Genomic DNA, 25334 nt, shown 5'->3' with positions numbered 1-25334 from the left:
ATTCATCCAATATTTCAATATACAAGTATAATACTTATGCAATATATGTATTGTATATATATTCTGCATGCGAGAATAGTTTTTTCATAATAGAAGCGCCGTCGGGTATTAAATAAAGCAAAAGCAGACTTTGGAGAAAACCCAAATATGTATTTTTAATTATAACATCAAATCGATTTTATTGTATGGTTGTGAGTCTTGGTCAATATCAGTGGAGAATGTGTTTAAATTGGAAACAATTGTAAATCGATGCCTTCGCGGAATGATACGAGCTTGGTGGCTGGAAAACTGCATAGAAGCACCTTCTCTCAACTTACAATTGACGTAGTAGGGCAAAAAAAACTTGTTCTGAAAATCAGTTGACTAGCCTAGAGTCCATAAATATGGACTTTTCTCGCTTTTTATTTAACTATTAATTAAATATTTCCATTATCTGCGTGGCCCCACTGACTAATTTCCAACGAATTAGATAATTTGTTCTAATAACGCTGTTCTAGCGTCTTTTTTAGCACCATTTTACTTTGACTGCTGCCACAGCTGTATGGACTTCCCTTTGACAGATGTTAAGTAGAAAATCTACAATTTACTAAAATATGGTAGATTTCGCCCTACAACCGTATAATCTACTAACGAAAATATGTAAACATCGGCTGTTTATGGTTATGGCACCAATAATAGATGACAGTAAATATCGTTATGGTTAAGACCACGGTTAAGGTTATGGCGCTGTGGATAGGCACCTCTAATTTATTCGTTATGCAATTCCGATTCGAATAGAATGCATGTAAAAGGAAGCATCCGTGTCCGTTTAAGTTATACTCGCTACACTATTATTATTATTTGTGTAATACACTACCCCAGGCGGCCGCCGTAGTCGAATGAGTTGGTGCGTGACTACCATCCGGAATTCACAGAGAACTTAGGTTCGAATCTCGGTGAAATGCCAAAATTAATAAAAACATTTTTCTAATAGCGGTCGCTCCTCGACAGGCAATGGCAAACCTCCGAGTGTATTTCTGCCATAAAAAACTCCTCATAAAAATTTCTGCCGTTCGGAGTCGGCTTGAAACTATAGGTTCCTCCATTTGTGAAACAACATCAAGACGCACGCCACAAATAGGAGGCGGAGCTCGGCCTAACACCCAAAAAGGCTGTACGCGCCAATTATAAATACATAAATACACTACCCAGGGTAATTCTTATTATCTGTAATTATTTTTAACAATTATTCCCAGGTGCGATCCACCATTGCTTCTTAAGAAACGGTCTTTACTTATTTTACCTGAGATTAATTATTTAAAAAAATGATGAGAAAAATAAATTTAGGATAACCAGCACAAAAAATACAATCAAATCAAGTTGATATTTATGATTTTCACATACACCTTTATTCTAAGCACATTTCGCAACAATCCAAATTCATCAACAAACTACTAAAGTTTACTTCTTTTTCAACAAAGTAGACACAATGGGAGCGGTATAGGCAACTGGAGCTACTGGAGCAACAGCAGCAACACGGGCAACAGGAGCGCTGTAGACAGCTGGAGCAGCAACGTGTGAGTAAGTGGCCACAGCTGGAGCAGAGTAAGCAGCGTGGGAGTAGGTAGCAACAGCTGGTGCGGCATAGGTCGAGTACGCGGCGTAGGGAGAGGCAGCGTAGGTGGCATAAGCGGGCACGGCAGCGGCGGAGTATGTCAAAGGAGCTACCAAACCGGGGTTGGCCTGGGCAACGGCGAAGAGGAGAGCCAAACAGATGAGGAACTGTAAAAGGAAGAAGTAGATGACATTAAATATTTTCTGTATATACTCAGTGATATAATTTATTTCTTAAAGATGGACCTTTTTTAATAAAGCACTTTTTTATAAGTCAGCACATTTGGTTCACTTACTTTCATTTTGGGATAGTTTGTTGTTAATTGACTGCTGCGAGTTAACTGATGTCGGCTACAACCCGTCGAGCATAATTTATAGTAAAATTTCGCAAAGCAAGTAACAATTGTTTGTGTGTTTGTGTTAGCAAGAATACGCCTACGCCATAAGCACTGGATTACAATTAATTGTACACACATACACGCATACTTGTGTACGCAGCTTTGGTAAACGCGACAATGAGCATATGCATATTTAGATATTTCAAAAGCGTGTCGGTTCCGCTTCAGGTAAATTGTTTTTTTTTCAGTTGTGTGAAAAGGAAGTTTTATTTATAGGACGCCAGGATGCCATTGCTAATCAAATATAAATTTTTTAAATCAATTTTCATCAATTGATAAAATAGTTGTGATTTCTGTGTGCAAAATAAATTTCAGATTTCTTGCAAAAATTAAAAAACGAATTAAATTTAGTTATCACTGCACATTTTTGAAATTTTTAACGCACACATCAAAGACATTCAAATTGCACCATTGCAAAGTCATGACATCATGTAATTGCTTTTATTCGACGTTTTAGTTTATCTTTGTTGATCCATATACTTTAAAACAGTTATATACCTCTCTTTTGTGTTTGATATTTTTATTTGGAAACCACATTATGCATGTCGTAATAATAAGCTTGAACGTGTCCAGAAAGTCTTTGTCCGTTACGCTTTGCGTTCTTTGCATTTCACTCATCCAATTCCATCCTATATAAGTCGGCGCTTACTCATTAACCTAAAACCGCTAGATAGTTGAAAGACGATTCTCTCCCTCAGTTTCAGTTTCGATTCGATAAGTGGGGTGATTAACTCCCCTGCATCGTGAATCGGGAAAATTGGTTTCAATATTCCTCAGCGAAACTTACGACATTACGATATTTTTTGGTAGGGGCTGTTCAGAACTAATTCTAATTCTCAGATTTTTAGAGCTTTGAGAGAATTTAATTGGATTAAATTTTTTTTTTACGTTTCTTCTACAAAATACTATTTCAAATTGTTAATAAATGAAGTGTTAGAAATGTTTCATTTTCTATACTAAAACAAAATAGGTATACAGTATAAGTGTAAATTACTTTTATACGAATTCTTAAATCCTAATTACATTTAAAAAACTTATCATTTCCTTAAACCAAGGGATATTGATACAAAAGAAATTCAATGGAGGAGGAACCTCTAATGGCTGCAAACCGCAGAAGTAAATGTAAGCAAAGAGTACTGCCGCAATACTATGCAAGAAGGAAACATTACAAAATTCGAATGTCGGTATTCAAATGAACGGTATTAAGATTAATAACATCAGATATGCTGACGGGCAGTTTGTTTTGGCGGACAGTTTGAGTGAATTACAATCACTGGTCAACAATGTTGAGCTCTGCAGCAAAAGTTATTGCTTGAAAATCAATAATAATAAAACGAAGTACGTGAGAGTTAGCAGTAGAAACAGTTACTTTAATAAAAGCTTAAGAGTGGAAGGCTTGAATATACAACGAGTGGAAAATTTCAAATACTTAGGCTAGTGAATTATCGAAACCTGGAATGCTTCTACAGAAATACGAGCTAATTGGAGTATTCATGAGCAGCATTTTATAAGTTTTGAAATGTACTAAGTAATCATGACTTTAATATTAATTTAAAACTCCGAATTGTTAAATGTTACATACCACCTGTCCTCCTCTATGCTATGGAGTTATAGACAATCAAAAACAATAATTTGAAATAATTAGAAGCATCTAAAGTGTGAATTTTTCGCAGAATTATAAAAATAAGATGAACAGAGAGTGACAAATGCAGTAGTATTCGGCAAGGCCGAAAATTGCTCATTGACATCGAAAGTTCTCGGAATATATTCAGAAAATTCCAAATACAAATTTATTCCTCAAAAGTGTTATTATCGCCTTTCAAATACTTCCCACCAGCTATAAGGCACGTATGCCAGCGTTTGATCCAGCTATCGAAACATTTCTGGCACTCCATTTTCGATATAGCCTTCATAGCCTTCTTATATCTTTCCATTACTTCCTTTTGACTGTTAAAACGTCTTCCTCTGAGTAATTTTTTGACTCAACCAAACGGAAAAAGTTCGCAAAGAGCCATGTCAGATAAATTTGATGACTGTTGGAAGGTATTGTTTTCGTTCTTTGTCAAAAATTCAGGAATAATAATCCCACTGTGCGACGGTGGGTTTTCATGTCGCAAAATAGTTCTTGTTAACTGTCTGACCTTCTGGCAGAAATACGTGGTGCACAATACCGTTGTGATCCATAAACACCGTGAGCATCGCTTTCGTTTTTCACTGAAATCGACGATTTCGATTCCTTTAGTCTTGGTTCATTTGTCTTGGTTCATTTGGAGCTCTCCACTCACTCGCCTGATGTCGGCATTGCGTCGTACTCATAAACCACCGTTTCGTTTCCAGTATGCGATTGATTAATGGTGGGCGGGATTCAGCCTCTTTGGCGATATTGGATATCAACGCAGTTCCTTTTTTGCATGAAATTATGGTCCAGTGGAACCAACTTTGCAACAACACGGTGCAATTTCAAATTATTAACTACAATGTCCTGAACCGATTCATAAGCAATGTTCAAGTCCTTTGCCCCAGCTCTATGTTCATTAATTTGCCGTTATTAATCAACTTTTTTTGTTGTTGTCGATGTCGACGGACTGCCACTATGTTCCTCATCCTCGATGAACTCACGACCCCTTCCGAAGCGTTCACGTCATTCGTTAACCGCTAGTTTCTTTAGAGTACCATTATCGAAACAATGTCTCAAAATCTCCAAAGTTTTCGCACCATTGAGTCCATTTTAACCCAAAGTTTAATACAAATTTAAAACCATTTTTAAAACTGTAAAGCATCGAAAAAACCGTCAGAGGTAGATTTACTCAAGACGGCACAACTTTTACAAATGTCAAACAATGGCAATATAATCTGGTAAGGATGTTAATCACAGATATGGGAACTTAACAAAAAAAACAGAACTCTCAAATCAATTGACTTAAAGCGTCACCTGGCGGTTGTTCCAGGAACTTTTTGATCAAACTGGTATACGTAAATCAGCACACTTTCACCCCCAAATGATTTGCCCCCGACAAAAAGCAGAAAACCAAACGCTAGCGTCAAATAACAGCAGCCAATTAAAATTTAGGGGAATACCCGTTTTCATTGATTCACTAATTATTATGCCTGTCTTGTTTTAAGCTTTCTGCTTTGAATTGCTTTTAAAATTTTCAGGTTTTCAATTGCACACTATTTACCTTGGGTTTACACATCTGGAAATAAGAATTAGCTGTCAAAAACGAAAAACAGTTTTTTGATAGACTAGGCGCCCCATAGTTATAAAGGTGTGGGGGAATAAAACTCCACATATACTTTTATATTAAAATTAATTCGCTTTATTTCCTATGAAAATTTAAGACTGCTAAGATAAAAACTTATAACTTATAGAGGAACTCTATTTTCTGTTATCTTGTAGTTGCAAGAACGCTTCTAGAATGATCTCTTTCTTAGAATGAATAACGGCGTTAAATTAAATTGAATAGTGAATAAAAATGAATAATGAGATCAGTGTGGCCAAACCGATAGGTATAGGTGTGTTCCCGTACGACACTTTTAGCTGTGTTCCCACAAAGGTAATTTTAAGCAGCCGCCGTTGGTGTCGATTCGTACAAATTACTTGTTCTGACTTTTATTCTTTCGCGCATTACAACCAAATGTCGTCGAATTGGCCAGTTACGTCAAATCTCCGAAAAATCATAGACAGTGACGAAGGCAAGGAAAGAATTATGAATACATTAGTAAAAAAGGTTGAATGATATTGTTTTTGCCAAACTGTCCCATGTAAATACCAAGCTAGAGTACTCCATGTAAATAATTGAAGGTTCACTATATGGAGGCATCCACCAGATCCAGACTCGAATGTAGTATAGGTATCTTATAACTACGGAGACATTAATTGTGCATTTGCGCCTCTATTAAAATTAGTTTGTATGCAACAACAAACCATGTAAATTAAGACGTCATTTATAGTGATTTGATCTAACCCCCAAAGCTCATCAAAATTGCTATTAAGGCTAAAGGAATTTCAACAAAATAATTTAAAATAAGTATGTATATACTTCTCGAATTTTTGTGTTAGGACACGATGCCTGCCTTAATATTTTATTAAACTCAGGGATTGAAACGTCATTTTGTTGGTGGAAAGTCCATATACTCGCAAAAAATAGTCACGGTGCTCAAGTTTTTTTTGTCTTAAAAATACTGTTTTTAAAAACCAAACATCACAAAATTTGAACAGAGCCCGAAGCCTCTACAAAAACCTCTGGCGAGGACGAAATTTTGAACACAAACTGCTCAGTTGGCGTTTCGTTGACGGAGGGTCATTCCTTGGTGATAATTTTATATATTCAACCGAGTGAAGATTGTTATAACCCAGTCGAATTTTCTTATACACTAGTCATAGAAAGCTAACGTACACTATATTTACATGGAAACAAGTTTCAAATAATAATGCATATTGGCATTTTATTATAAAAAAATAAGTTTGGATTACATATTATAGTTCAGTCTTTCAGTAAAAGAATAAATAAAAATTATAAACTTAAATTAATTCCAACAACAATAACAAAAATAAAATACGTACGAAAATTAATTCAGAAAAAGTTAACGTACACTGTTCATAAAAGTTAGGTCATTGACAGTGAAACTGAAAATAACTCACACAATAGCTTGTGGGGTAGGCTTTGCGCTTGATAACTTCTGCTAGACGCTTTGGCATAGATTTTACTACGTTTCTTCTGAAGTTATTTTGCTCCATTTTTCATTAATTATGTCCTTTAACCTCGATTATGATGTTATCTCATGTTGGCGAATCTTACGTTCTAACAAGTCCCACAAATGCTCAATTGGATTGAGATCTGGTGATTGTGGTGGTGTACGCAGCTGTTTTGGGACATTATACAGTAGCCAGAGCTTCACCATTTCAGCAGTGTGATTGGGGTCGTTGTCTTGTTGAAACATAAAAGTATCCCAAAAGTATCCCCAAACCTAATTTGGTAGCGCTCTGCTTTAAATTTGATTTAAGTATAATATGTTCAAATATAAGTATTTATCCATAGTAGATTCAATAAACTCTATCTTGCCCCACCGTTACTGCCCATACAACCCCACACCATTACGCCTCCACCACCATGTTTTACTGTGGCCGCAAGATTTTGTTTGTCGAGGGCAGTCCCTTACTTTCGCCATACCAGCTTCCGTCCCTTGATTAAAAATATACAAAACTTGCTTTCGTCCGAAAAAATTACCTTTTCCCAGAACTTAACACGCTCGCGGACACTAAAAATTTCAGGGATTTTTGAAGATTTTTGATTTCTTTTGGAAATTTCGGTACAAGAAAGCAATATAAAATGTAAATGTAGCTGTACGTTAACTTTTTATGACTAGTGGACCTCAATTCTATACCATTTTTGATAAAGCTCAATATAATTTGAAATAAAAAGTCTTTACATATGAAAATAGATCTTAAAATCAGTTTCACTACATTTATATCGTATTTCTGTATTGATCTATAAGGTGGCGTAAAATTAGCCAACCATATTTGACACTTGTGTACTAGACAGTTGCCTTATACAAACAGGCAATCAATGGAGCGCGCAAAGGTCAAGATAAATAAAATCAAAAGATTTCCATTACTGAAAATAAATTTTTTAGTAAAAAATAATTCAAAAACAAAATTGAATGATTCATTTTGGCCCACCTTGTATTATATATGTATTGTATAATCTTTCCCAGATTAAAGCATTTCACTACTTCAAAAGTAATTTAGATAAATAAATTGTAGATAGCCCATAAACAAACTAAAACAAGTTGATCTTCGTGATTTTCACATTATCCTTTATTCTAAGCAAATTTCGCAACAATCAAAATTCATTAACAAACTACTGAAGTTTACTTCTTCAACAGAGTGGATACAACAGGGGCAGAGTAGGCGACTGGTGCTACTGGAGCAACAGCCGCAAAACGGGCAACAGGAGCGCTGTAGACAGCTGGGGCAGCAACATGTGAGTAAGTGGCCACAGCTGGAGCAGAGTAAGCAGCGTGGGAGTAGGTAGCAACAGCTGGTGCGGCATAGGTCGAGTACGCGGCGTAGGGTGCGGCGGCGTAGGAGGCATAAGCGGGCACGGCAGCGGCGGAATATGTCAAAGGAGCCACCAAACCGGGGTTGGCCTGGGCAACGGCGAAGAGGAGAGCCAAACAGATGAGGAACTGTAAGAGGAAGAAGTTGATGATATTAAGTATTTTCTGCAAATATTGAGTGATCTAATTTACTTCCTAAAAAGTGGACATTTTTAAATTAAGCACTTTTTTATAAGACAGCACATTTGCTTCACTTACTTTCATTTTGTGGTAGTTTGTTGTTAATTGACTGCTGCGAGTTAACTGATGTCGGCTACAACCCGTCGAGCATAATTTATAGTAAAATTTCGCAGAGCAAGTAACAGTTGTGTGTGTATTTCTGTTAGAAAGAATATGCCTACGTTTTCAATAGCCATAAGCGCTTAATTCCATTAACATGCATACATATCTACTTACATTATGCCGAACGCAGCTTTGGAAAAACCGACAAAAAGTATACATGCAGCCCACATACATATGCACGTACAAGTGTATTGGGATTTGTTCGAAGATTGCCGGTTCAGCTTGAGGTAAAAATTCTTTAGTTTAAGTTAAGTGAAAAGTTAAGATCATGAATTCAAGTCCGAGAAGAATTTTTAAAATCAGTTTTCAGGAATCGAAAAAATAGTTCTTAATTAATTTTAAATTGGGAGCAATTTTAATTTTTCCACCCACTAGTGGAAGGCGACGGACCTACAACGAATCACAGCGAAACTCGAATACCCGAATTACCCACGAACTGTTTCTGATATAGAGACTTCTATATTTTTAACAATCCCATACCGGGAAGATATTTCTGATCTGTTTTTGTACTACTTTCATTTCTTTTCAGCCCTAACTTTCCGTACTACAGTCTGATTTCCATCCGAAAAACATACCTTTTTTTCAAATGTCCGCCATTTTGTTATTTTACAAAAAAATTTCCCATTGTAGCGCCTGTCAGAATGATAAGCCTACAAGATATTCTGAAGAGCCAAAATCAAGCCACCTATCTTTTTTAAGACGCTCACTTTGGTGTCACACTACTACAAAAGAATGATGTCAATAATAACATACATAAAATCAAGACAATCGCATTTTATTTTCTTAAAAAACAAATTCTTAAAAAATATCTATAAAAAATGAGTATTTGACCGCACTATTATCTGAAATCATTAAGGGATACGTGAGAGATTTTTTCGACGTTGAGTATGAAAACCATCCACACAGCTCGCAACAGCCATTGTATATAACACCTGGTTATGCAGATCGCATAGATCGCCAAAAGAATACGATACCTCCGCAGATTTTTGCAGTCGTTGATTAAAAACTGAAAAAAGAACAGTTTTGATTTTATTCAAACATGTTTTTGGTTGGTTTCATGGTTTGTAGATCGAACTGAATAAGAAAAAAATATTGGCAATTAGGGCAATTATTCGCATTTCTCATTGAATAAATTAATTATACTTAATTAAAAACGCCAGAAAAATGTCCTTATTATATAAGAATAACAAGTTTATAAATTATTGTGCTCAGAAATGCTATTTCCCAGTCATTAGTATGCAGTACAAAATAGCAACAACATCAAGTCATTATCAACTTTGTTATGTTTGGTTAGTAGAGACATAGCAAAACATTTGTGAAAATGTTTGAACTTGCTGTTATGCGTTTAAGTTCAACAGCCTTGTTTCCAGTACAATTGATTTCCTCTAAATTGGTATACTGCAAAATTTACTATAAATTGATTATTTTTAACTGTTGTCAATATTAGTTCAATTCGATCTGTTTACAAACTACAAACTTCAACAAAATGAAAGTAAGAAAATATCTTAACATATTGCATAATTTTTTTAAAATTCTTCAATTTGTTCTGCTTACAGTTCATCATCTGCTTGGCTCTCCTCTTCGCCGTCGCTCAGGCGAATCCAGGTCTCGTAGCTCCTCTGACTTATTCAGCTGTGCCCACTGTGCCCACCCATGCAGCGTCTCCTTACGCCTACAGCGCTTATGCCGCACCCGTTGTCACCACCTACTCTCACGCCGCCTTTGCCGCTCCTGCTGTGTACAGCGCTCCAGTGGCTCGCGTTGCTGCTGTCGCTCCTGTCGCTCCTGTTGCGTATGCCGCCCCTGTTGTCTCAACGTTACTGAAGAAATAGAACAAATGTTTTTGTTGCGTCTAATGTTTAGTTTATTGAAATATGTACATGTATGAAGGACCTGAATAAATCTCACCAACATTAGTCGTTATTTAATGTTGATTGCAAATATGTATCAATAACTAATTTTGAACTTATGTCGTTATCATTGGCGATGTTAGCTAAAATTCGCTTTAGAGAGAAAAGTACGGACTTGGTACTTTTTAACGCACTTAAAATTTTTGAGTGCATTAACTTAATTTTTCTCCATCATCGCGCACAATGAGTATTCTTTCGTTAAATTTTTAAAACCCGATATCCAACAAACCAATGGACTATTTAGAGTTGGAAAGATGAAAAAAATCGTTAGTCAAGCGTTGAAACACATAATTCTTTGGGTCTTTAAATATTTATTTTTAAAAGACAAAGATTCTGTCAAAAAGGTACCGTACATCGGTCAACAAAACACAAAGTATTCTTTTTTTAATATTAATTTAATAATTTTGATTTCATTTATCACCTTCCCCAACGGTCTTTTAATTACATTTTACTCCAATGCTACAAAGAGCTATAGCTGCTGCCTAATTAAACTTTGAAGAACTACCAAGTTATCCTTCTTTTTTTCTGAACAAAGCCTGCAATCAAAACTCGATTGTATTGACTAAGAAAATTCATTCTAAAGTTAAGTTTTTCTCTATTTTCCTCAAACCGAATTTTCCACCAACGAAATCAAAGCCCTTCAACCTGCCAAATTCTTAATGTGAGTTAAATTTTATGTGTGTGAACACTAAACCTAACTCGATATGTAAAACTTAATTTATACCAGATAGTCAGTCTTTTTGAAGCTAATTGGTCTTAAGCTTTCTTCCTCTTTAGAATCTGTGCCAAATCGAATATCTTTATTATCTATTTAGTTAATCACTTCATCATAAATAAATATTCAGTTCAATTTTGGTTTAACAATTTTACAGACTAGACTACACAAATTTTGCGGAGAGATATTCAAGATATGACTAAAAGATCTTTCAAAAGAAGCGCCCAGATATGATAAAATAAAAGATGTTAAAATTTAGATTCTTTCAGGTTTCACTATTTTTATTCAAAACTACAGTCCCAAAAATTATTAGAGAAAAGTAACATCATTTAAATGACCGCATGAGAATTAAAATGTTTAACGACTCGCTCACACATTGTCGAACGTTGTCTTTTAGCTCTAGAATCGTTTTTAGCTTATTCATATATTTTCTACTTTCGAAAAAATTCCACAAAAAGTAGTCTAGTAGTGTTAGATCACATAGTCTAAGTGGCCAGTTTATGTCAGCATTACTTGTAATTAGTCGGTCGAGAGGTTTAGGTTGAAATAATGCAATGTTTTCATGAGCTGTACGGCTCGTTGTTGAAAATAAAGATCGTCTAAGTCTATTCTTTTAAGCTTAGGCCACAAACAATCCTTAGTTGACGGTAACAGCTCTTTCATTTTCATCTTCGTAGAAATCGGCCAATTATTCCACCAGCCTAAAAACCGCAACAAACAGTAAAGCGTTTTTCAATATGTGCGCTTCAACTTTGTTCCGATAGGGAGGGCGAACGACGGAATATTTTTTATTTTTCTCTTGTCATTTGTAAACTTCATTAGTATACATTTCATCATGGAACGCTACACACTTGAGCAACGATTGCAAATCGTGCAAATTTTTTATGAAAATAATCGTTCTGTTGCTGCTACTTTAAGAGCATTACGGCCATTTTACGGTCCATTTAACAAGCCGTCCCGTTTTGGGGTTATGTGAAGTCATTGGACGGTGGTCATGCAAAAGAAATCGAATTTCATACTTAAATGTATATGTTCAAACTCGATAATAAAAAAAAAATTAGTTAAAAAAGTCAAACCGTTTGTGTTTTATTCAAAAAAAAAAGTTGAAGCGCTCTTACTGAAAAACGCTTTACATTTTAGTGGATTTTTCTGAAATCACTCAAGGATTTTCTTCTCCCTAGGTGCTGAAATTTTAGTTGTTGACAAATTCATACAGGGTGAAATGAGCTTCATCACTAAAAAGGATTTTGCGCGAAAAATGTGATTTTGGTTCATGGAACCAATTCACGAAATTTCTATGTTGATAATGATCTGTTTGCTTCAATTCTTGTGTTTATTTAATTTTGTACGAATGCAAATACAAATCCTTACATAAAATCCATCAAACAGTTTTATATAAATATATATATTTATAAAAAGCTACTTGTACAGAACGTCCAGTTTTGCCTCTGACAGTCCTTTTAAACACATAGGCTGTAAAGCCCCGGGCCTAACACATAGTTTTATTGCATTCACCTCTTTTTCAGTTAGTACTGATCTTAAAAAACAGCTGTTAAAATTTCATGATATTCTATTCATTACTTCGTGAGTTATTGTACTAAGAGTGACGCTACTTTTGTTATTTTTAAAACAATGGATCAAAAATAATTTCCTGTTTTAATTTTACACTGCTTCTTGATAGGAAAAATACAGTTCATCACTGTCAAAACAACAGCAAAAATACATGAATTGAACTTCGAATTGCTCCCACATCCACCGTTCGCCCCATTTGGCTACCAGCGACTAATGGCTGTTTGCAGACCTGGAAAATGCTCGCCGGTAAGAAACTCCCCTCCAATAAAGAGGTTATCGCTGAAACTGCGGCCTATTTTAGGCAAACGGTAAATCGTTCAATGTACTTGTACAAAAGTGGTATTGAAATGTTAGAGCGGCCGTGGAATGATTGCGGTATTCTTGATGGAAATTACCTTCATGAACAAAACAAAGGTTTTTCTTTAGGCCCAGAATTTTATAGCCGATGTGTTTATCCTCGACAGAACCAATCTCATTCAGACGAACATTTGCACAAAAGAAATCACGAATTTTGCGATATGTTGTTCTTAAAGATCGACCATTTTCATAATAATTTTAAATAATTTTAACTCGTGGTTCTATCGTGTAAAATTGTATACTTGTCTACTTGATAAATGTCAAAGATGATACACAAAAAGTGTAACGTCTAGGATGTATTTATTATTAACATCTGCGCATCACTTTTGAAAGGCTCTTTATTTTATCATTTACAGAGAAGATATTTTGAGTAAGTTTGCTGGAAAACAGGCTCAATCAAATTGATTTCCAAAATAAAAAATTAATATATCTTTGGAAATCATCATTACATAAATATGCTCCAAAAAATAAGGAAACTAAACCCCGCTATATTGGGAACGTGGTATCTGACATATTGACCAAAACTTTAAAACCGCTATATAAATTTTTATGTACATATGTAGGTATGTATATCCAACCAATTAAACTAGGATACTGAAACTTTACACGAATGCATAACTTGTATACTCGTATACAGTAGTTATGGTGAAAAGTGGTAGCTATTGTCGAAGGGGACATAGCACCTTCCATACAAATTGAAATCTTCATATATATTTTCTCTGGAACCGCTTATGCTAAGGTCCTCCAATTTCATACAGTTACATGAAATACTTACTTAGGGTGGAAAGTATTACGTATTGAAAAAGAGGGCGTGGCACCTCCCATACAACCTTAAACCTATCGTCGTAGCCTAGGCGTCCAGATAGTCACAAAGGCAAACACCCGCCGTTGGGTGTGCCATAGTTCGATTCATGCAGATTACTTGTTCTGACTTCGATTCTTTCGCGAACCACAACGAAACGTCGCCGAATTGACCAGTTACGTTAAATCTCCGAAAAATCGTAGACAGAGACGAAGACAATGAGAAAATTGTGAATGTATTAGTGAAACAGATTGAATGTATTGATTTTGTAAATAATTCAGTGTTTTCTATATGGAGGCATCCACCAGATATAGACTCGAATGTATGTAGTATATTCTTATAACTACAGAGCCATTACTGGTGCATTTACGCGTCTATTGAAATTAATATTTATGCAACAACAAAACGTGGAAATTAAGACGTCATTTATAGTGATTTAATATAACTAAATTGCAGATCCAACCCCCGAAAGCACATTAGAATCGCTGTTAAGTCTAAAGGACGCTCAACCAAATACTATTGTAGCAACAGGGAAATCCATATACGCGCAAAAAGTTGTCACGTTGTTCAAATTTAGTTAAGTCTTAAAAAAAACAACAAATTGCTTTTAAAAATCAAAAATCATATATTGCTCACAGAACCCGAAGCTTCGACCAACACCTTTGGCAACTACGAAATCTTTCGAAATAAGCTGCTCATTTGGTGTTAATGGCCGGAAATACATTGATAGCTGTTAATTCGTCATATTCAACTGAGCAAGCGTTGCACCAAGGCATATCAATAATAAAGAGGCTACAACCCGTTAGAATTATCTAATACTTGACTTTTGTGTCAAAAAAGTTTAAACAAACAATTTAAGCCTTTGCGATGCATGTGCATTTTTTGCTAAAGCTCAATGAAAAGAAAATGTCTGTAAATATGAAAATATTAAAATTGGTCCTAAAACCAGTGTAACTATATTTTTATCGCTTTTCTGTTTTAATGTATAAGGTGGCGTAAAACTAGTCAACCATATTTGACAATTGTGTGGTAGACAGCTGCACTATACAAATATACAATCAATGGAACGCGTAAAGATCCATCACAGCAAACTTTTTCTTTTATTTAGTACAAAAATGCATTCAAAACCAAAATTGGATGATTCAGTTTAGGACCTTGTGTTATATGTATAACTTCCCCAGATCAAAACATTTCACTACTTTAAAAGTAATTTAGATAAATAAATTTTAGATAGCCAATAAAAAAACTAAAACAAGTTGATCTTCGTGATTTTCACATAAACCTTTATTCTAAGCAAATTTCGCAACAACCAAATTCATCAACAAACTACTGAAGTTCACTTCTTCTTCAAAAGAGTGGATACAACAGGGGCGGTATAGGTGACTGGTGCTATTGGTGCTACTGGAGCAACAGCCGCAAAACGGGCAACAGGAGCACTGTAGACAGCTGGGGCAGCAACATGTGAGTAAGTGGCCACAGCTGGAGCAGAGTAAGCAGCGTGGGAGTAGGTAGCAACAGCTGGTGCGGCATAGGTCGAGTACGCGGCGTAGGGTGCGGCGGCGTAGGAGGCATAAGCGGGAACGGCAGCGGCGGAATATGTCAAAGGAGCCACCAAGCCGGGGTTGGCCTGGGCAACGGCGAAGAGGAGAGCCAAACAGATGAGGAACTGTAAAAGGAAGAAGTTGATGATATTAAGTATTTTCTGCATATACTGAGTGATATAATTTATTTCTTAAGAAGTGGGTTTTTTTTAATTAAGCACTTTTTTATAAATCAGCACATTTGGTTCACTTACTTTCATTTTGTGATAGTTTGTTGTTAATTGACTGCTGCGAGTTAACTGATGTCGGCTACAACCCGTCGAGCATAATTTATAGTCAAATTTCGCAGAGCAAGTAACAGTTGTGTGTGTATTTCTGTTAGAAAGAATATGCCTACGTTTTAATAGCCATAAGCACTTAATTCCATTAACATACATACTTGTGTACTTACATTATGCCGAACGCAGCTTTGGAAAAACCGACAAAAAGCATACATGCAACGCACATACATATGCACGTACAACTGTATTGGGATTTTTTCGAAGATTGCCGGTTCCGCTTGAAGTAAAAATTCTTTAGTTTTCATCTGAGTGAAAATTTAAGATCGTGAATTCGAGTCCAAGAAGAATTTTTATAATCAGTTTTCTGAAATCAAAAAAAAATACTCATTAATTAATTTTTAAAATTTGGAGCCTTGCATAAAATTCCGTTTAAAACAAGATTGTTATAAAAGATGGCTTTTTATAAATAAATATAATTCGCGCTTACACCTTTTATTGTTCCAAAAATTGAGCAAAACCAAATGGTTTTTAATGAGGAGCTTTTTTCATAACAAAAATATACTTTGAGATAATATACAACTATTTAAGGCATGTCATTAAAAGCGGAGAAATTGGCAGAATGAGTACTGGGTATTTTTTATTTTCTTTGTGAATAGGACGAGTTCCAACTTGAGAGGATTTTTCGATAAGCCACAATCCGTCGCCCAACTAACAACTGCGTTTAAATAACCGATGAGGTAAGTGGCACGTTATCCGTGTAAGCAATCACCCTCTAGCCCTTTCTCTTTGACAACGACAACCAGGAAATAGGGAGAGAACTTCACCGTGTGGAGTACCCCTGCTCACCTGTCGGCGGGGAGAGACAGATACCGTTTTATCGCTTGGCATTCTATAGACAAACCTCTGGGAGAACTCTATTGGCAGTCCCTCAATGTCGAGAAATATGACCACTGCGAACTCTTCCTCAGAAAGGGACTTCCCTATATCTTTACCAATCGTATGGACGGCAGATTCTTTTGATTTGCCTTCGTACTAAACGTGTTGGTTTTGTATCAAATGCCACCGAGGAATTTCGTTCTCATGTGCAGATTAATTAGCCTCTCAAGGGTTTCAGGTAGAAGGATGGAAGACTGATTGGCCTGAAAAATTTAGCCTGCCTTCGATATGAAAACAGTCTTCACAGCTCTCCAAAGCCTCAGTATCTAGATACTGGGCTATGCAGACCGCATAAATAGGGATCAGCCAAAGGAATGCGAGACCTCCGCAGATTTTTGCAGTTTTGGAGTTTTTACTAATGCAATTTTGATCAAAAATTGTTTAATCATGGTTTGAGGATCGAGTTGAATAAGAAAAAAATATTGGCAGATCAGGAAGAAAATTCATTTCACTGATTGCTATTAATTATACATAGTAATACTCACATATACATTGGTCATGGCGCGTATCTCATTGAATATATTAATTATACTTAATTAAAAACGCCAGAAAAATGTCTATTATTATATATAAGAATAACAAGTCTATAAATTATTGTGCTCAGAAATGATATTTCCCAGTCATGAGTATGCAAGTACAAAATAGCAACAACATCAAGTCATTAGTAGTGACACAGCAAAAAATTTGTGAAAATGTTTGAACTTGCTGTTATGCGTTTAAGTTCAACAGCCTTGCTTCCAGTACAATTGATTTCCTCTAAATTGGTATACTGTAAAATTTACTATAAATTGATTACTTTTAACTGTTGTCAATATTAGTTCAATTCGATCTGTTTACAAACTACAAACTTCAACAAAATGAAAGTAAGAAAATAGATCTTAACATTTTAATATCTTGTTCCATTTTTTAAATTCTTTATTCCGCTTACAGTTCATCATCTGCTTGGCTCTCCTCTTCGCCGTCGCTCAGGCGAATCCAGGTCTCGTAGCTCCTCTGACTTATTCAGCTGTGCCCACTGTGGCCACCTATGCAGCGTCTCCTTACGCCTACAGCGCTTATGCCGCACCCGTTGTCACCACCTACTCTCACGCCGCCTTTGCCGCACCTGCTGTGTACAGCGCTCCAGTGGCTCGTGTTGCTGCTGTCGCTCCTGTTGCGTATGCCGCCCCTATTGTCTCAACGTTACTGAAGAAATAGAATAAATGTTTTTGTTGCGTCTAATGTTTAGTTTATTGAAATGCATGTATGAAGGACCTGAATAAATCTCACCAACATTAGTCGTTATTTAATTTTTGATTGCAAATGTGTATCAATAACTAATTTTGAACTTATGTCGCATCGGCAACAGTGTTAGTTAAAATTCACTTTTAACGAGAGCACGGAATTATAATGAACATTTTTCCAGTACAATAATTTAATTTTCCTCTCACCACCATGCACTAGTTCATCCGCCTAACGTTCTTTCATAAATTTTTATATCCCGATATCCAACTGACCAATTGACTAAAATTATATAAAAAGTCATTAATCGAGCGTTGAAATACACAATTTTTGGGGCCTTAAATATAATTTAGTTTTAGAACTGAATCCAACCAAGGGAGTGCCGAAATATTAAACTTAGATTTTTACATTCGAATATTCTGTCAAAAAGATACCTTCAATAAAACACAAAATCTTTTTAACTCGTTGAAATGTATTCCGTCTTCTTCAAAGTAGGCGAATTCCGATGCCAATAATCCAAATAATCTAATCATCAAAATTTGCCACACGTATGCCAAATGCATTTGCCGAAATCGATTTCAGTTCATTCCTGGACGTCGGACCTTTTCTGAATTTTGAGGATCTATGTAAAGAATTAAACCGCTGTAAAAATAAAAAAAAATCTATTGTTATGCTCAACATAAACTCTTCTATCTTAAAAATTACATACTCAAAGAATTTAGAGGGAATTTTATCTACAATACAGTATAATATATTACGGCCTGGGTTCGAATCTCCGGGCATGAAACACCAAAATTATAAGAAAGTTTTTTCTAATAGTAGTCGCCTCTCGGCAGGGAATGACGAACCTCCGAGTGTATTTCTGATTTGAAGATCAAAAACTTATCGATGTAACAGGACTAGAGAAGAGCGATTAAAAGAATAGATGCTTATCAATATTCATAGAGATGTGGAAGTCAGCAGTGGTAAGGTATTGGATATTCTAGCAAAGAAGAAAAGAAAATTGGGCATAATACTCAACTTAATATTCAACTTTTATTTTGTTTATGTGAATGTACTTTAGAAAAGAATTTCACTAAAAGTATAAATATTTACGCCTTGATAATTTCCAGTAATGCACATTAAATTTTAATTTGGTTATACTCGTAGACAGCAAGAAACATGAAAATATACCATTATTTGCAATGTATTGTTATTTGTTTCAGTAAAGACTTAGTAGTACCTAATGAAAATCTTAATTTAATGCATTATGCCACCCTGCTGCCAGGTAGCTCATTGTAGTTAGTTAGTTCTAAGTTGTAAAAAGGCCGTCGTAGAAAATCGCGGTTTTGATTTCACTTATCAAAATATTCGAATCTTCAAGAATTGGGCCTACACTTTTGGGTAATGAACATGTTTCTGAAATAAAGTATAAAAGCCAGCCATAGACAGAGGTATCCAAATCCAAAAAAACATGCAATCGCTTATTTAATTCAATATGCCGAACTGCATGAATTTATTTGACTGTCGATCATTTATTGATGTCACTTTGATAAATTTGCCGCTCTCATTGGACTATGTTCAAACAGGCACCTAATTGGCAATTAAGAAATTATTCAAGCCTTAATTGCAATTTAAGCCTGAATTGTAACCCAATTTATCATAAACGAACTCCAACTATTATTTCTCAATTAATACTTAATTAACTACAATTAATATTTAATTGGCATTTATGTCAGATTATCCACGCTAAAGCAAAGCAAAAAACAAACAACACATTTTCAATGAAAATATATATAATCAATGCCTTTCGAAAATTATATCCATTATAAAACCAAAATCCAAAAGGAAGTGATTGGGTCAACTGAGTGAAAGAGCGTCCCATGCCAGATGTTTTAGGGGCAGTGGAAGTTCGCAGTTATAATTGACCTCCCGAAGAAAAGTTCGCCGATTATGTATGAAGAATTATTATTATCTTGGGATTTAGCTCTGAGGCCAGAATGATCTACTGCGCTTCCTTCATGGGTTTAAAGTATTTCTTTGAGCTCAACTTCCTCAATAAATTTTAGTAGTTTTTATTGGGCTTTATTTCCTTCTCTGGTGAAATATGTCTACGCAGGTGTTTGTGCCGCTTATGCATCAGTGCTGGGCACGTCCCTAACACATGTTTGGCGGTTTCATCTTCCTCTATACAGGATCTGTTAGTTCCATTGGAAATATTCTCAGGTGAATAAGATTTATAAGATTAGAGTTTTGTAGGCTTATATGCCCACAACAAACTAGTAAGATGGCAACGGATCAGAGAAATTGGGGTACTTAAAGGCTCAGTTAGAGGTGCCATAACCAAAACCACATAAGTCTGCTGATCGAGCCAATCTATGGACAACACTGTAATCGATTAAGGTGACGAGCCATAATGTCGTAGTCATAACCGTAACCGTACAGATCAAATGAATTTTACTTTTTCACCGTAACCATAAACAGCTGATTGTTGATTTGTGGCATCGTGGTATACGACGTGTGTTCAAAAAGTATCGCGAATTTTGAATTTACCGTTATGTATATTCGAATTTCGATCTTTTGTGACGATATGTTGGTACTCATGTCTCTCACTCATGTCGACGAGTTCAGCCGTTTTGAATGTTCAATCAATTGTTTACAGCTGCTTTGCTTGCATGTGTTTCGGCTCGTCTTCGATTTTTACCTTTTGTGTGAAAAACGAAATTAAGTGCGCGGATGCATTCCAAATGTTGACTGTGTCATACGGAGAAGCTACTTTGGACCAAAGCAACGTTTATCAGTGGTACAAAATGTTCTCAGAAGGCCGAGAAGATGTGAACTACGAAAAACATGCCGGACGCCCGAGCACTTCAACAACAGACGAAAAAATTGATGAAGTGAAGAAAGTGGTATTGGCCAATCGTCGAATCTACGTTAGAGAAGTTGCTGAGGACCTAGACATATCGATTGTCTCGTGCCATTCGATTTTTTCAATGATTTGGGCATGAGACGCGTCGCCGCAAAATTCGTACCAAAACTGCTCAATTTCGACCAAAGCAGCATCGCATGAACATTGCTAATGAGATGTTGGACTCTATCCGCGACGACCCAAATTTGCTCCAGAGGGTCATAACTGGTGACGAATAGTGGGTTTATAGTTATGACGTGGAAACCAAAGCTCAATCATTTCAATGGAAGCTACCGCTCGAACCAAAACCGAAAAAAGCGCGCCAAGTTCGGTCGAATCTAAAAGTTTTGCGTACCGTTTTCTTCGATTGCAGGGGCGTTGTGCATCGTGAGTTCTTGCCACAGGATAAAACGGTCAATAAGGAATATTACCTGCAAGTAATGCGCAATTTGCGAGAAGCAATCCGACAGAAACGCCCGGATTTGTGGAAGAACAAAAATTGGCCATTGCATCACGATAACGCCCCTGCTCACACATCGTTGCTTGTACGCGACTTCTTGGCCAAAAACAACACAATAATGATGCCACAGCCACCGTATTCCCCAGATCTGGCCCCCTGTGACTTTTTCTTGTTCCCGAAACTGAAGAGGCCATGAAAGGACGACGCTACGCTACGATTGACGAAATAAAGACGGCATCGAAGGAGGAGCTGAACAAGATAAAAAAAATTATTTTTTGAAGTGCATCGAAGGTTGGAAAAAACGTTGACACAAGTGCATAATATCTCATGGAGATTACTTTGAAGGGAACAAAATAGATATTAATGAATAAATAAATAATTTTTGGAAAAACACAAAATTCGCGATACTTTTTGAACACGCCTCGTATAAGCACATTATAAATATTAATGAGTAAACTAGAAAATTTCTCATGACTCTTAATGTTGTTATCTTTTCTTTAGTATCTGCACTTTCGAAATGAACAAATCAATGACAATGTACTATATGTAAATACGAGCTGCTTATGGCTATAGCCCCAATAATAAATGACAATGAATATCGGTGTTCTTTAGACCACGGTTAAGATTATGGCACCAGGGTAGGGCACCTCTAATTTTACCTTAAGGGCTATATGGACAAATTTCTTTTGAACTTATTTTTGTCTAATATATTTAGATTGGATTCCAGAACACAAAGTCCTACTCTAATTTTGGGCATACCAAATAATTAAATAATGCTACGTTTCCACGGCACATAAATCGCTCTTCCATTCGTAATTCGCTCCCTCATTTGTAATTCACTTCCCAATTATTCCTCGAATTATATAATTCGCCAAACAAATTTTTAAGAACGAATCGCCTTTAACCTTACCGTAATTCCGTCTCAATTACCTTGACAAGCAAATCGTTGTCTTCCCTAGTTTTTACCGAAAATGTATTGAAATTAGCTGGGAAATCAAAATAAAATTAAAAGACGTTAAATAAAAACTAGAAAGAGTTTAATTTTAGTAATGGGAACAAACAAAAATATTGTGAAAATAATTATTATGTCGAAAAGATTGCTGAATACCTCAAAAATTTTAGGGCAGACCAAAATCTATTCTAGTTTCTTCAACTCTTATATAGTTTATAATAGTATGTGGCTGTTTTTTCTAGCCATATATTTCTATTAACGCATTTTCGCCGGCCTGTTGGAAAGTGTAACGAATAAATAAAGTAAAATTTTATATCAAAATTCCGTTTTCTCTATCCCAAATATTCTTAACAAATAATAATAAAAAAGCAAAGAACAAGAAAAAGAGTGAGAGTTGCCGAAGAAAATTGCGAATGCGCTGTGGAAACATGGTAATTTGGGAATTACTTGGATAGCGATTTACGTGCCAGCTTTTAAAGTTACTTAACACCTTTGGAAGCACATAGCCGACACGATTTACAACCGAGAAGGTCAAATCAAAAACTACAACCAGCTCGAAAAATCCTTAACCGAAGTTAGATTGTTATTTATAAAGTTAGAAGTCGAAAGAAAAGAGATTTGAAGAATGGCATATGAAAACAATTTTTAATGTAATTAGTGAAAGGCATTAGCATTTCAATGTAACTAGAGCTTATGGCCATCACGCCAACTAATAAGATGTATTAAAACATTTATTAAATACAGGATATGGAAGTACAGGGTGGGCCATATAGCGTTTGCTTTTTGAACCACCTATTTTTTTGAGAATGGTAAAACAAATGACATGTCAAATGTGTTCATAATTTACTTAAAGGCTTGACTTTTTCGAAATGGGATGCTATACGCTTGAACAAAATTGGGAAATATTGAAAACCTATTTCCAAAGTGGTGAGTCTTCTTCTTCTTCCGCGGTTACAGTAAATGGCGAACGGTGCCGTGACATGCTCAACGAGTTTTTGTTTCCAAAAATTGAAGAGAATGACATCGACGACATTTGGTTTCAACAGGACGGTGCAACTTGTCACACTTCCAAAGTTACACTCGAATTTTTGGCTACTGTTTTTTAAAAACCGAATAATCAGCCGATATTCCGATATCAATTCACCGCCTCGGAGCTGTGATTTAAGCCCGTTGGACAATTTTTTGTGGGGAGCCGTTAAGGACAAATGCTATGCGAACGATTGGTGCTTTAACACACGAAATCGAAGTTGCCATTCATGAAATTGGAGCCCAAACAATCGAAAATGTGCTTAACAATTGGGTTGATCGAATGGCCTACTCTAAAGCCAGTCGTGGCAGTCATTTGAACGATATTATTTTTCATTCATAAATGACAATGTTCAATCTTCAAAATAAAAAAAAAGTGTGGAAAAATATTGATTAATTTTTTTTATAGCCGATTCAAAAAGCAAATTTTATATGGCCCACCCTATACAGCTTATTCGACGAATAAACCTGAGATCATCGGTGAACACTAAAAAAAGGAATGTTTAAAGCAAGTACTAATAACAATCATAAACAAGGCAAACAGTAATGGCCTCAGGATGCTGGCCAAAGAACTAGACAGAATATTTACGATGTCAACAAAGAAAGGTACCATGGAAATAGGTCAAAGAGTTTGTAAGGGTTTAGTGGCCCCAGAATTTCCAAGTAGTGTTATATATGCCACAACTATTTTCATCACCCAACTGTTGAATCCTAGTACATCATCGTTCCAACTTCTATCACACTTATAGATAGGCCTTTAACATTTATGTACGAGTATCTCTGTATACAACTAATACTTTCAGGATTTTTTAAGTTTTGCATATATTTTATTATTTACAGAGAAGATATTTCGAGTAAGGATGGACGGAAAACAGGCTCAACCAAATTCATTTCCAAAATATAAAATTATAATATTTTTGGAAATCATTATTACATAAATATGCTCCCAAAAATAACTTCTTTTAGTGCAGAAAAGTTAACCCTGGTATATTGTGAGCGTGGCATCTGACATATAGACCAAAATTTTAGAATCAATATGCGTATATCTAAAACCAATTAAACTGGAGAACTGAAACTTGGCATGAATGCATAAATTGTATATATCGTACTTAGGGTGAAAAGTAGTAGGTATTGGAAAAGGGGGCGTGGTACCTCTCATAGAAACTAAAATTTCGAAATCGCTTACTTTCGGAGCCACAAAAGTTAAGATAATATAATTTGATACAGTTACACAAAGCGCCAATACCTGTCTTGTAGTGAAAAAGTAGTAGCTATTGTAGCTACAAATTGAAACTTTCATATAGAATCGCTTATGCTAAGGTACTAAAATTTCATACAGTTACATAAATTACGAATATCGTACTTAAGGCGAAAAGCTGTAAGTGTTGAAAAGGGGGTATTGAACCTTTCATGCAAACTTAAACTTCATGTTACACTGATATATAGTTGCATTGTCTAGTTCAATTGAAATTCAATGAAACCTACTGCTTATAGTGAGAATTGATATTGGTTGAAGTTTCGACCACTAGCAATACAAGTTATCTTAATTGGTAGAGTAGTATTTGAAACTTGTTGGCTACTAACTATTTTTGTAAAATGCATTGACTAAGTTCAATTGGGGTCATATTTATGTATTTGTAGATAATGTATGTAATTCAATAAGTCTCACAGAAATTTATTAACTTTTACCCTTGAATTGTTGGTTGCAGCCAGCCGCGAGCCGTCAAAGCCAGTTATCAATAGAATCGCATTAATTTGTTTATCCAACAACAACAATATGAAAATGAACAAGTCATTTACCTGATTCTTTCTTTCTTTCCATTTTCGTAAATGCTTAAAAAACTCTACATATGTACCTAAGTATGTGTGAATGAATGTAGAGTGTGTACTTGCTTTTGCTGTTGGTGCGCCTGCGCAAACGTGACGCAATTTATGATTGTCATTATTTTGATAAGCATTTGTCTAATGCTTTAGGCATCCACAGTACCTAAAATACTTTCATCAACGTTTGTATGTATGTACGGATGTATGTGAGCTGGCATGTAATTTTTGAGCACTCGTACTGATATTGTTTTGCCCTAATCGAGAACAACAAAGCGTAAGCATTTGATACGTTTGAGGGATTATCACACCAATTGTGTTCTTGTGTGGGGAGATAAATATCGTGAAAAAAATCAAAAACAAAATTTCCAATGTTCAAAACTAAAGTCACCAAATACATCCGCGTTAGCAGACCGAATCGCCAGCATTGAAATCCGCCACACTTGGAACAACAAAATAA

At 35.7% G+C, this 25334-nt stretch overlaps 4 protein-coding genes across 4 annotated transcripts; 2 read left to right on the top strand and 2 right to left on the bottom strand.

Annotated features, from left to right (window-relative positions):
- Window positions 1-1440: 1440 nt before the first annotated feature.
- Window positions 1441-8315, bottom strand: LOC129238262 (cuticle protein 16.5-like). Its single transcript, XM_054873301.1, has 5 exons — window positions 8310-8315; window positions 8244-8246; window positions 7867-8180; window positions 1890-1944; window positions 1441-1761 (listed from the first exon to the last, which is right to left on the bottom strand). Exons 1-5 carry the CDS (start codon window positions 8313-8315, stop codon window positions 1441-1443), a joined length of 699 nt encoding a protein of 232 aa, XP_054729276.1.
- A 1564-nt stretch (window positions 8316-9879) lies between these two features.
- Window positions 9880-10225, top strand: LOC129238261 (pupal cuticle protein C1B-like). Its single transcript, XM_054873300.1, has 2 exons — window positions 9880-9885; window positions 9950-10225. Exons 1-2 carry the CDS (start codon window positions 9880-9882, stop codon window positions 10223-10225), a joined length of 282 nt encoding a protein of 93 aa, XP_054729275.1.
- Window positions 10226-15085: 4860 nt separating this feature from the next.
- On the bottom strand, window positions 15086-15550 carry LOC129238260 (cuticle protein 16.5-like). Its single transcript, XM_054873299.1, has 2 exons — window positions 15545-15550; window positions 15086-15415 (listed from the first exon to the last, which is right to left on the bottom strand). The coding sequence occupies exons 1-2, from the start codon at window positions 15548-15550 to the stop codon at window positions 15086-15088; spliced, it is 336 nt and encodes a 111-aa protein (XP_054729274.1).
- A 1814-nt stretch (window positions 15551-17364) lies between these two features.
- Window positions 17365-17704, top strand: LOC129238259 (pupal cuticle protein C1B-like). The gene is made up of 2 exons (XM_054873298.1): window positions 17365-17370; window positions 17438-17704. The coding sequence occupies exons 1-2, from the start codon at window positions 17365-17367 to the stop codon at window positions 17702-17704; spliced, it is 273 nt and encodes a 90-aa protein (XP_054729273.1).
- Window positions 17705-25334: the final 7630 nt, after the last annotated feature.

The sequence above is a fragment of the Anastrepha obliqua genome, chromosome 2, assembly GCF_027943255.1.
Source record: "Anastrepha obliqua isolate idAnaObli1 chromosome 2, idAnaObli1_1.0, whole genome shotgun sequence".
Lineage (NCBI taxonomy): Eukaryota > Metazoa > Arthropoda > Insecta > Diptera > Tephritidae > Anastrepha > Anastrepha obliqua.
Note: the sequence above shows the minus strand (reverse complement) of the source record. Positions and strands in the feature narration are given on the sequence as shown.